The sequence below is a fragment of the Zeus faber genome (genome assembly GCF_960531495.2).
Source record: "Zeus faber genome assembly, chromosome: 3".
Lineage (NCBI taxonomy): Eukaryota > Metazoa > Chordata > Actinopteri > Zeiformes > Zeidae > Zeus > Zeus faber.
The window spans coordinates 23,985,135-23,997,506 of NC_137190.1; the positions used below are offsets into that span (position 1 = coordinate 23,985,135).

At 43.4% G+C, this 12,372-nt stretch overlaps 1 protein-coding gene across 1 annotated transcript in view; it reads right to left on the reverse strand.

The window, feature by feature from the left end:
* shank2a (SH3 and multiple ankyrin repeat domains 2a) overlaps positions 1–12,372 on the reverse strand; it is a gene marked incomplete at its 3' end in the record, with an annotated part of 109,005 nt that overhangs the window by 31,935 nt on the left and 64,698 nt on the right. Inside the window, exons 14-15 of the mRNA XM_079997888.1 lie at positions 11,281–11,363; positions 8,587–8,711 (exon numbers count right to left, since the gene is read on the reverse strand). Of these exons, the coding sequence (XP_079854014.1) occupies positions 8,587–8,711; positions 11,281–11,363 (208 nt within the window). The remainder of the gene's footprint in view (positions 1–8,586; positions 8,712–11,280; positions 11,364–12,372) is intronic.

Below are 12,372 nucleotides of genomic sequence, written 5' to 3' on the forward strand. Positions count from 1 at the left end.
CAGGATATATATTTATATTTAAACATTTATTTGCCTGATTACCAAAATCCTCCCTTGGGCTGGACTGAACTTCTCTGCCGGCTGAATCCTGCCTACGAGCCGTATCTTGGACACCCTTGATGTCAACACTGTTCTACTCCAAATTATTTGTCTCTTTCCTGATTCTCAATTCTGAAATTGATCATATTTTCATTTCGGATCAAATACATTTTTTTTGGTGTACAACTGTGGGTTGATCCCAGTGGGTCCCACTGGGCATAGGGTCCAGTGCTGGTGGAGCCACCCTCAGAGCAAGAGTCACGTCAGCTCGACACAAAAGCTCCGTTCAGTCCCTCAGCAAGTGACAGTCAGCACTGAAAGGCTGACATCTACCGCTCCACATGCCCGTCAGGCCTGACCTTCCGTGGAGCCAACACCTCCATCACCTCCATCCCTGCATCAAGCAGCACCAGTCCTACCCGGACAGGCCAGGGATTGATCATTCTAACAAACCCACTGGATTTACAGATACAAGATTTACACTCCGTGCCACCAGGGGGACGGAGATCGGCGGCGGCGCCTCTCGGCCTGATCACCAGGGGCGCGCAAATTTTGTTTTGCTATGAAGTGTTTCCACAAAAAAATGTCAGAACTTGTAATACTGAATTGTTATCCACAAAAATCACAACATTGAAATGTAGCTCCATGCCAAATCCTTTTCCTAATATTCATTTGAAACACACCAAAAAAATAATCCAAACATGGATATGAATACACATTTTTATAAGGAAACACCCACACCCAACCATACATGGGTATGGGTGTGGGCAAGCTAATCTGCTTAATTAAAGTCAATCTCTTTAACACCTTAAACTCCATTGGCCGTATCATTATTTCCTTCTTACATCCTATGGATCTCAGTTAATGGCTTTCGCAAATGGTTTTAACCAAAAAAATGAAAAACAGACTTGACCGCACTCTGTCTTCATTATCTTCAGCTTTCCTGGTTCTCGTTTATTCTGCTAGAAACCATCTCTCTCTCTCGCTCTCTCTCTCTCTCTCTCTGTCTCTCTCCCCCCCCTCTCTCTCCCACTCTCCCTCTCTCTCTCTCTCTCTCTCTCCCTCTCCCCTTCGCTCTCTGTCTCTCTCTCTCCAAAGCCATACCTTTAGAAGCTGTGTACACAAACAGAGCATGGGACCAGTTGCTAAGTGACCATGGCTTGGCATAGATGTGAGTGTGATGGGGAGGTTGGACTGCACCATTCACGGTCCAACACAACCATGGTTGGATATCAAGGGAGACAAATGTAACAAAATCCATCCCTCCCAGTGCAGCCGTCTTAAAGGTTTTTACTTGGCTGTGGGGTTTACATGAAGCTTAGGTTTGTTTTTGAAGAAACACATTAGGGCCTCCAAGCACCACTGGGTCGGCATTTTGCTCTCCATGCACCGTGCCACAGGATAAATTATTTATAGGAAACGATCGTTTCCACTCTGTGTGCTATTTTAAGACTCGTTGGCTTGTCTTTTCAGCGTGCGTGTGTGTGTGTGTGTGTGTGTGTGTGTTCCTGAATGTGTTTGAGGGGTTTTCTTCCTGTAAGCTATTGATTAGTGCTAAACTGTTCCACGAGTAACTAACTGAGAGGAATTCAAGTCGGCGGCCCTCATGTGTCCGGCCCTGCCGCACCGTCTCCATGGGCTCAAAACGCAAACATCAATACCAAAACCACAACGCCACGGAACCGGGGATCAGCACGTGTGGGGGCGTGTGCGTCACTAAAAAGCAAGGTTACGCGTCAGCCTGCTCCGTCCAGTTCATTCCTACCGCCCTACTGTGTTTTTGGTGCAGTTTGTGCTGCACCGGGAGGACCTGCTAAATAAATCAACCAGAGAGCAGCCGGCTGAACAGGCTGACTTTATCTCTCACACTACAGGAAGGATAGACAACTAAGAACTGGAGTGTGTACATCTCTCTCTTTTTTTACATTTTAAGATTACAATGATATGATATGCATTTAAATGCCACAAGAAAAATACTTTTAAACCGTGTGGCAGGTGTGCTGATGCTTCATCATCATCAGGAAGTTTTATATTTTAATCAGTGTCTCTATTATTCAAAAAGCTTGACTGCATCATCATCATCATGTCAGAGCTCGGAACGTCCACTCAGCAACCTGCGATGTTAAACTTTGAAGAGAATCCAGCATTAGATGCGGGCGATGTATTCCACGTTCCAAGGAGTAGTTTAACAATGGAAAATAAATCATTTTTTATTTTACCAAGCACATTAGCACCAGTGGCGTCGTCAGGGATGGGCATTGGGGCGGCAGGCTCTGCGCGCCGATCCCCGCCCCGTCTACGGTTTGCCTGGAGCGGCAAAATGGCTAGAGCTTGGTTGGACTGCCCCATATGTCTTTGCATTCTGGCACAGCCCCTGATCAGCACATACAGGGAATTTGACTGATGACACATTGGGGGACGACTATTGGTGCTGAAGAATATTTACACAAGAAGTATTTCAGAAACAACGGTTAATGATGTGGATATGATGACCAAGCAGTTAGAGAGGCATTGCTTAGAAGTCTAGAACAGCCGATGAAGTTCAGAGAATCTATGAATCTATGGATCGACAAAACGATCCAAATCAAGTATCAGAATCACCGCAGTCCTTGCTCCTGCCTCGCTGTGTCTGTCACGCGCTCTCCAACACTTGCCGTGGCTCCAGCAGCACCCTAGGTAATGAGCTCAGCCCGTGTTTATTTCACACCTCTGCACTTTGGAGACAAACACAACACGGCCTCTGATTGGCTGCTGCGGAGACTACACGCCGGCACACGTGAACGTGCGCACACAGCGTGCACCACACTGTATTTAAGTACAGACAAAGGGAAACCCACGCATGAACTCTTGCAAATGTATGAGGATGCACACACACACACACACACACACACACACACACACACTACGTGCACCATTATAAGGCCTTCTCTAATCCTAACGGTGCTGGAAAGAAAACATTTTCATTACTATCTCCCGTTGGTGTGATTGGACGTCTTTTGTCATAAGTGACCAAAGTAAGCAAGGGCTTACACTGACGGAGTATATTCAATAAAGTTACATCATGGATTCAGCTTTTCTTGCAGAATGATTGTGGGTCTAATGTGTTTTGCCTAAGCAGCGCGGCCTGACCTCAAAGGGAATTGGTGTGAAGTTGTGCTGAATCTACTGGGGCGGGGCCCCAGTCCTGTCACAGACACTGAATAAAAAGAAGAAGAAGAAGAAGAAGAGTAGTGGAGAATAAAAGTAGTGGAGAGAGTAGTCTAGGAAGTAGAGTGATGTTTTTGGTCACTTCTCAAAAAAAAAGCCCCGCAATGTTCTTGGTGGGATGTAACACAGTAGATCCAATAATAAGAAGATATGAGGATGTGCTTCTTTAATCAAGCCAAACCGACTCTAACTGGTTACCATGTCAGAGGGTAGGGCTGGGCAATACTAACAAAATCAAAGAATTTACGAATTGACGAATACACCAATATCGATAATTTGATGATATTTTGGGGATGACTACCCCGTCCTTTGATAAGATATTTTGCACAAATAAATATTTCACATTAGATCATTAGTAATGTGGATATTATGACCAAGCAGGTAAGAGGCGCTGAAGAGAACAGCTCGACCAGTCTATGAAGTTAAGAAAGTTAATGTAACGCAGTCTTTAAAACAACATTGAACTATGTACAGGTGCTCCTCACTTAACGACCGAGTTCCGTTCCTAGGACCAGGTCCTGAAGTGAATTGGTCGATAAGCGAGGACCCGTGTTATTTCACGGTAAGGGGGCGTGGCCATTGTGAACGCTAGTGTAGTGAATACTGGCATACTGCAGGAACGAGACTGAATGTGAGAACGGTGATAAGATGAGATGAATACAGTGTAATACAGTATACATAGTATAGTGTATATAGTATACATAGCATATAGTGTATATAGAATATATAGTATATAGTGTATATAGTGTATATAGTATATATAGTGTATATAGTGTATATAGTATAAATTGTATATATAGTACATAAAGGATGATGCCGATGAGATGCTTGACACTGAGACGTAGCAGTATTGTACGCAGCCTACAATACAGACTGGTCAGAGAGCTGGTCGTAAGTCTGAACGGTCGTTAAACAGGTAGGTTGTTAAGTGAGGAGTACCTGTATCGATATTACGATAAACAACATCCCTGACGATATCTCGCCCGATATCACAAAAAAAAAAAATCGATATTATAAAGATTTACCTCCCGGCACAATCAGAGGGGTGCCCAAATCCATATCTAATGGGGAGCAAGAATTAGAATAAGAATGAGAATAAAAATAAGAACAAGGCGTACACCCGCTAAGCATAATTCCTGAAGGGCAAGAAGGGGATTTTTTCGGCTTCATTGGGTAAGAAATCTGATAAAGTCACGGTGCCAGCGATTCACATGCAGAGAATTTGGGATGTGACCTAATTGGCCGATACCTCCGGACAACTTGTCAGAATGTCTTTAATAACCCAGCAGCAGATCGCAGATGTCCCACTCCCCCCGCAGCTAGCGGCCGCGCTGCTCTTCAGTAAACCGACCGGCTCGAGCGGAACCAGGTCAAGGGCGGAAACTGACCCTCACCTCACCGGCAACAGCACCAGTACCCAATCCAGACAGTACCGGCTAATAAACACATTTAACACACCACCTTTATAAGCTGCTTTGTTTTGCACTTTTTATTTATTACAGGCTTTTTTTTTTACCGCATATTTTTAATATTTTCAATATTTTTCAATTTTTCAATATTTCTCTGCTGAAAATGTAATCCAAAGTAAACACGACTGATTCACTGCTTATTACCACATGGAATACAACTGTATGTTTTAGGTTTTTTTACTCACTAGTAGAACACGGTGGAGGGATGAGGTGGAACTGGATTTGAAGCAGCCATGTTGCATGTACTGTTGTTCTGACAGAACACTGAGTCAGACGACGAGTAGAATTTTCTTCCTCTATGGATCACTCCTACATTCCAATAAGTATTAAATCTATATTTATACATCAAAAAGCTTATTTTTTTTAACGTATTCTGTGTAGTTTTTCTTGGAAGAAATATGGTGGCACAATGTGTTTGAAGTTAGTGAGGCTTAGTAAGGAGCTGATATTAAATATCGTCTGTTTTGGGTCTAGTGAGCAGGGACATGAGCATTATGCATGCTATTGCAATGCAGTACAAAGAGAGGGATTTATAAACTGCACTTATTGTCATAACACGAGAATAGATATATGACTTTGAGCATTATCAACTTAGAAGTGGAGTCAGAACACTGTAGGATGTACGGACACGTTTGCAAAGGACATTTCTGGCTATTATGAACATAGAGTACATTTTAGCCCAAAGTGAACAATAAAATGAAGGTAAAACTTGCGGTGTGTAAAATTGTTAATGCAGACTCACAACACACAGGCTTAAGTACAAATACAGCGACGGCTTATATCATGTAGCCCCTGAACAGCTGAGCCTTCATATCAGCATAAAGGCTTCTTCATTTCCAATCCAACACAAGCTTAAGCACATGGACGGGACTTCCAAATCCATAGCCAGAGAGGGATTCTCCCCCTTAAAGACAGAGCTGGTGAGCTGTCTTGGGGCTCTAAATGAAACGGAGAGAAAATACACAGCAGAAAAAAGGCATTTATTCATTTTTTACCAAACTCTTACTCCTCCAAAGACAGGGAGGCTGGCGATGGCTGTGCTAGTTCACTGCACAACTGACAGTGGTGCGCTTGATGCAGTCCTGAGAGAGACGCCGAGGGGCAGGCAACTGACAGAAGGACAGGGGTGTGCCCGCATGCGCGCGCACACACACACACACACTTGGGGGCTCGAGGGATGCAGATGTATTTACATACATACTGTGACCACACATTCCTCTCTTGGCCCAAGTTAAGCATTATATAAGAGAGTAAAGTGGTTCTCTCTCTCTCTCTCTCTCTCTCTCTCTCTCTCTCTCTCTCTCTCTCTCTCTCTCTCTCTCTCTCTCTCTCTCTCTCTCTCTCTCTCTCTCTCTCACACACACTGAAGTGTTGCCTCTTGCTGAGGGGATGAGGTGTTCCCAAAGCCTCATCATGTGCTCATTATGGCCAGACAGAGATGCTGGAGCTGCGTGTTCGAACCCTCTCGTCCCAGCAGACAAGCAGACACAGGGAACCAGCGCGGCCTCTTCCGGCTCCTACTCTGTGGTTTGTACATCTTTATTTTCTGCACCGTGTCCCGCCGTGACTTCATTTCCAACGCAGCCTGCCCTTGTCCTGCCATAAATTGCACTTAACATGTGCAATATCGATATCATTGACAAAACACTTACTTTCCTCAATCTCCTCCACAAACACAGCCAAAGGGAGGAGGTGGACTCGTCTCACTCACTCCAGGTCAACAAGCTGGTATTGATACGAGGACACTGCTGAAGCACAGAGGTTTTTGATGGCAGCTACGACAAGCGGCCCACTTAGACACATTAAGGCGAGTGATTGAGCACTTAAGTACATTCGCACAATGACGTGTGTGTGTGTGCATCCACGTGCCAAGTGGTGAGAGGCAATGAAAGATTGATGCAAAGCCAGGCTCTAAATCATGCATGCAAATGGGCATGTTCTGCTCATGTACAGTAGGAGGGAATGCGATACACACATGGACACGCATGCACTGGAGTGCTTTTTACACACGCAGACACGGGCACAAAACATGCATATGCATTTGCATGCTCAACATTCTAGCGTCTGTCTGACAAGATCCCCTATAAAAAATAAAAAAAAAAATAAAAAAAATTTGCCTCTAATATCTGTCATGCTTTCTTTGACTGGAGTGTGGAGACGTACACAGATCAGGGGTCGAAAATCTAGGTTCACAAAGTAAAACATTCCACTCCGGGATTTTGAGTCAGCGATTTGGATTTGCTAATTAACATCAAGCCAGATGTCCGACTGATGTGAAACCAGCTGGATCAGTGCACGGCGGAAGCAAAAACACGGCAGGGCTTTTACTCTTCGAACATGGAATTTTCAGATTGGCATAGATATATTAGATAGATATTAGATAAGGGGAGGGTGGTACAGATGGATTGATACACACCAATCTGTTTCCTTTTTGGCTGTTTCACTTTCCAAAAACTAGCTCAAAATATTCTCTTCCAACCAAAAAGAAAAAAACAGCGTGTGGTCACTTTAAGATGGATGCTTGTCCAAGTAAATAAGTACAGTGATTGGAATCAGCCGATGTGAAGGTTATCGGCTCACATTCATTCAAGAGTGTGGGCTGCCTGGTGAGATTTAGTCAGCTTACTGTGGATGCAGCAAACATTCTCAAAGCTACAGTATACTGCCCGGCTCCAAAAATTGAAGATTTTGTGATATCTTTAATTTCCGCAACGGAAAGAACTCAGAAAGGCTCAAACTCACGTAAGACAAAGACAGGATTTGATCACTGGATGAGGAAAAAAAAAAAAGACAAAAGCAGCAAAAAATAAATAAATAAATAAACAATTAAACCCAGATGAGAAGAGAGAAATAGAGAGACAGTGGCAGATACAGATATAGTTTTCTCTCCTCATTTGATGCTCCATTTAGCAAGAGCACAAGACAAACTCTCACTGAGTGCAGTGCCCCTCACACACACACACACACACCCCATCGTTATGTACGAACACATTCACACATATTAAAAGAAGATAGATAACACAAACAGACAAAAACAGACCCTGTTGTAGTTCTCGACTCTCCCTCCCCTCACAGTTAATTTGACGTAACCGCTTATATAAAAGAATATGACGGTGGGAATAATTTACACTTATCATGCGCACCTTCTCCGGCACACCCAAAGGGATGAAAAAGTCTTTCAGATCAGATCAGATCAGAACACAGCTTTACAACACACTCTTCTTTCAGAGTGCATTGTTGAGCTGAAAACTTCCAGGTTCAGAAAATAAAAACCCTGCCATGTTTTGCTCCAGCCCTGCACTGATCCGCTCACTCGTTTCTTGGGACTTCTGGCTTGATGCAAATTAACAAATCCACAGGGTAGACTCAAAATCCCGGAGTGGAGTTCTATATACAGATACAGTATATATATATATATATATATATATATATATATATATATATATATATATATAAACACAGTATACTGTACTGTATATAGCTTTCCAAAGCTTTCCAAACACATTGGACTGAGCACTGTCTGTACCGTATCAGCAGTTTACAGCTCTAATCTGGAGTTTCTCTATTACAATCAGTGGAACACACCAATAGACTTAAATTCCTAGATTACAAGCGTGGCTGCAAAGCAGCCAATAGTCAGGAGTTCAAAGGTCAAAGCCACAAAGCCCAAAAACCAGATGTAGCTGCCGTTTCTGCATCCTCCATTCCATCTATCTCATGAAATCCTTCCCATTGATCAGAATGAACCGTTCTCTACAGCCATCATCCCGTCACGCTCGACTCGAAGCGGTCTCGGAAATCAAAGAATCACAGTTCACGAGTTATCAATACTTTCCTTCGACCCCTACCCGACACTGGAAAGATTCCTCACCTCAATGAGGAAGTCCCCGGTCCGAAGGCCTGCCTGCCATGCCACGCCCCCCTCGTCCACGGACTCCAGGTACTGGAGCGCGGGGAAGGCCGGGGTGGGTGTGAACTCTTCGATGGGCGTGTCCGCTGCGATGGGGGGGGCAGAGACAGGTTAGATGTAGAGTTTTTTAATAGTCATTAAAAGTACTTTATTGTGTGTGTGTGTGTGTGTGTGTGTGTGTGTGTGTGTGTATACTGACCCATTAGTCAAAAAAAAAAAACGTCTTGAATTTTAGCTTTTTTGCCAAATTGACACTTTTTCACATTATTCCACATTCTAATTTGTCAAACTATGGCTCACACATTTAATGTGCATTTAATGTAACATGCTTCTGTAATGAAGATAGAACAATTGCAGCTATTTTTTGTTGTATTTTAAACAGTATTGCCTTTTTTTAAATTAAAAGTATGAAAATTGGATTAAAAATACAACGTTTGACTGCAGTCAAACGTTGCATTTAATGTGTGTGCTTGTATTGCCATGCGCATAAAATATCATGAGCCATGGTCAGTGGGTATATCACTGAGAGAAAACCAAGTGACACTTTCTTTAGCTCAACTAACTGGAAGACACAATGTTTTAGCTCCTATAAGGGGCTGTGCACAACCAGGAAGTCTATGCTTCTGCAGGTGTGTGTGTAAATGTGTGTGTAAATGTGTGTGCGAGAGAGAGAGAGAGAGAGCGAGAGAGAATAAGAAAGTCAGACAGACAAACAGAATAAGAGGCAGCAGGCCCGAGAGACAGAGATACAGAGAGTAAAAGAGAAAGAGAGGCAGGGAGGCAACGAAAAGAGGATGTAAGCTTATGTGACAGTGAGTATCACTATGCGCGCTCGCGTGTGTGTGTGTGTGTGTGTGTGTGTGTCTGTGTGTGTGTGTGTGTGTGTGTGCATGTGTGTGTTTCCCGCAGTGCCCACGGGATAAGCAGGGCTGGGTCAGTTCCCTGGGGTGATAGCAGTGTTTGTCAGGATGACTAGAACATTCGGCATGTTTTTTTTTAGGCCAAATCCTTCTCTCTCTCTCTTCTTCTCCTCTCCGTCACTCCTCCTGTCTCACTCTCTCTTCTGTCTCTACTTCTATCTATCTTCGTCTTAAGACAGAAAAACATGACCGTGCTAACCCTCAGACAGTAACCATGGCATAGACCAATCGCCCGGTGCCACATGGATACAGAATGCAGCGTGGATTATGACATGGTGGCAATCGTCATAGAAACCAACGCAACAGCTCATGCTGGCTATTTATAGATCTCATGGCATGCTAAAACATCAAACTGCCGGAAAGGCCAGTTGTACCACAACAATACAGGTGTAACAGCCCTGTGCACTCTGAACTGGGTGTGTGTGTGTGTGTGAGAGAGAGAGAGAGAGAGAGAGAGAGAGAGAGAGAGAGAGAGAGAGAGAGAGAGAGAGGAATTAAGACGATTGATGATGTGTGTATTTTTGTGTGCGTGTGAGTGTGTGCGTGAGTTGTCTTGTTGGCAGTTCTGTATCTTTGCATAACACTCAGTGTTTGTTTTCTCTACCTTCCTTCGCTCTTATTCACTGTCTTTGTTTTCCATCATACAGATACAGATACCCTGCATTGTGCCCCTTACTTAGGTGCACTTCTTGTGGCTATTCTTATGGCTTTGTATGTATGTATGTATTTATGTATTTATGTATTTATGATATGTATGTATGATATGTTCAGATGAGTGTCATCTTTTACTATATTTTGTGAATTGCATTGACACCCGTGTTGATAATAGTGGCTGATAATGCACTTCAAATAAATTTGACTTTTACTTCCCTATAAAAACCTATGTTGGAGATGACGTGACCCAAGACTTACAAATGACCTTAGTCAAGTCGTTTTGGGGCTGAAGTGCAGCCTGTCAAGCCAATAAAAGGGATGAAGGGTTAATATGGATGGGTTCATCCATGCATTACGCATATTTCATTTCAATTGATGAAAGAATTTTGTTTAAAGAAAATTCACATCCAAAACAGAAATGTGGCTATACTCAGCCTAGATGCAAAATAAATGAATGAATGAATGAATGAACGAATGAATAAACAAACAAATAAATAAATACTCCAAATAATGACAAAAAATAAAATAACATAAATAAATATAATCTTAAAAAAACCTGTCAACTGAAATATAAGGAATAGTCAATCATTCTGGATGAAATGGATTGCACTATACTTGGCCTGCATGCAACAAAGAATCTAAATAAGAAAAAAATTAATTACTAAAAAATAATAAAAATAATAATAATAAACAAATAAATACATAACTAAATAACTAACTAAATAAGTGAATGAATGAATGAATAAATAAATAAATAAATATTAAATTAAACAAAACAGAAAAAAATGAAGGAACAGTGAATCATTCTGGATGGAAAATTGGGCTATACTTGGCCTGCAAACAACAAACAAAATCGAAATAATAGAAAAATAAATACTAAAAAAATAACAACAATAATAATAAATGAATGAATACATAAATAAACATCAAATAAAATCCAAAAAGAGAAAAAAACTTAAATCTAAGAAACAGTGAATCATTCTTGGTGGACGCCCTCACATTGCCAAGTGACCATGGAAGCCTCCAGTGGATATGGACGCGAATAAAGCGGTAAAAGCTCCACATCCAGGCGGTGTCTTACCTTTGGCCCCCCGCAGGACGAAGCCGAACCCCTCATTGTCCTTCTTCTGCAGCACCACGGTCTTCTCCTCCACCACGCAGTCACTGTGGAGCAGATGCCGCGCAAAGCGGCCGTTAGCGCAGCCCATCATGCGCAGCATGGCCGTGGAGGTCGCCCTCCCGGTCCCGGAGCGGAGGCTCATGGCCGGGCAGGGTTAGGGCAGGAACCCCCCCCTCCCCTTCAGAGAGCGGGGGGTCCTCGCCGGCGTCCAGCTGGATCAGCCGCCCGGAGACAGCATGTCCAGCCAGGGGTGACCAAAAAACACCAACCGGCACCCTGTAATATAACTCCGGATCGGATCGGATCGGATCTCCCTCCGAGATTTACCCCCGTCGGGGCGAAGCGTTACCCCCGGGGGGAGAGGGAGAGCCGCCGCGCAGCCTCCTGCCAGCGATACGGAAGGATGACGTCGAGCGGAGGCAACATGAAGGCTGAACGGTGACGAGGGTGATCGCTGCGAACGGACGGTGGGAGCGAGTTTAAAAATAAAACGAGAGGAAAGGAAGAAGAAGAAGAAGGAGAAAAGGAAGAAAAAGCGATCGGCGATGTGGCTTCAGAGCGAGAGAGGCGAGGGAATCTTGGGGAGGAGGGATGCGATGAAATGTTTGAGGAGGGAGAGAGAGATAGAGGGAGAGAGGGAGAGAGAGGAAGGCAAAGCGAGAGAGAGGGAGAGAGAGAGGGAAAGCGAGGGGGACGCTGTAGGGGAGGAAGGGCTGACTGTAGTAGCTTACTACAACACATACACGGTGACAGTGTCCGATCGACTAATTGACTAATTGATCCTTAGATTAATTGACGAGCCCAGGAGGGCATTGAACTTCTGCACGTTACTTCGGCTGTTTTTTTTTATGCATAGGGTTAATGATCCCACCACTGATGTTTTAAACACTTAACCTAATTAAACTCATATGAAATACATCACATTTAATTGTCAAAAGTTACAATGAATAACTCAATTAATTCAAGTTCAAGAGATTATTTGTCACATATACATACGGTCATACATATATGCAGTGAAATGTCTTGACACCCGGTGATCACGCATCATAAGCT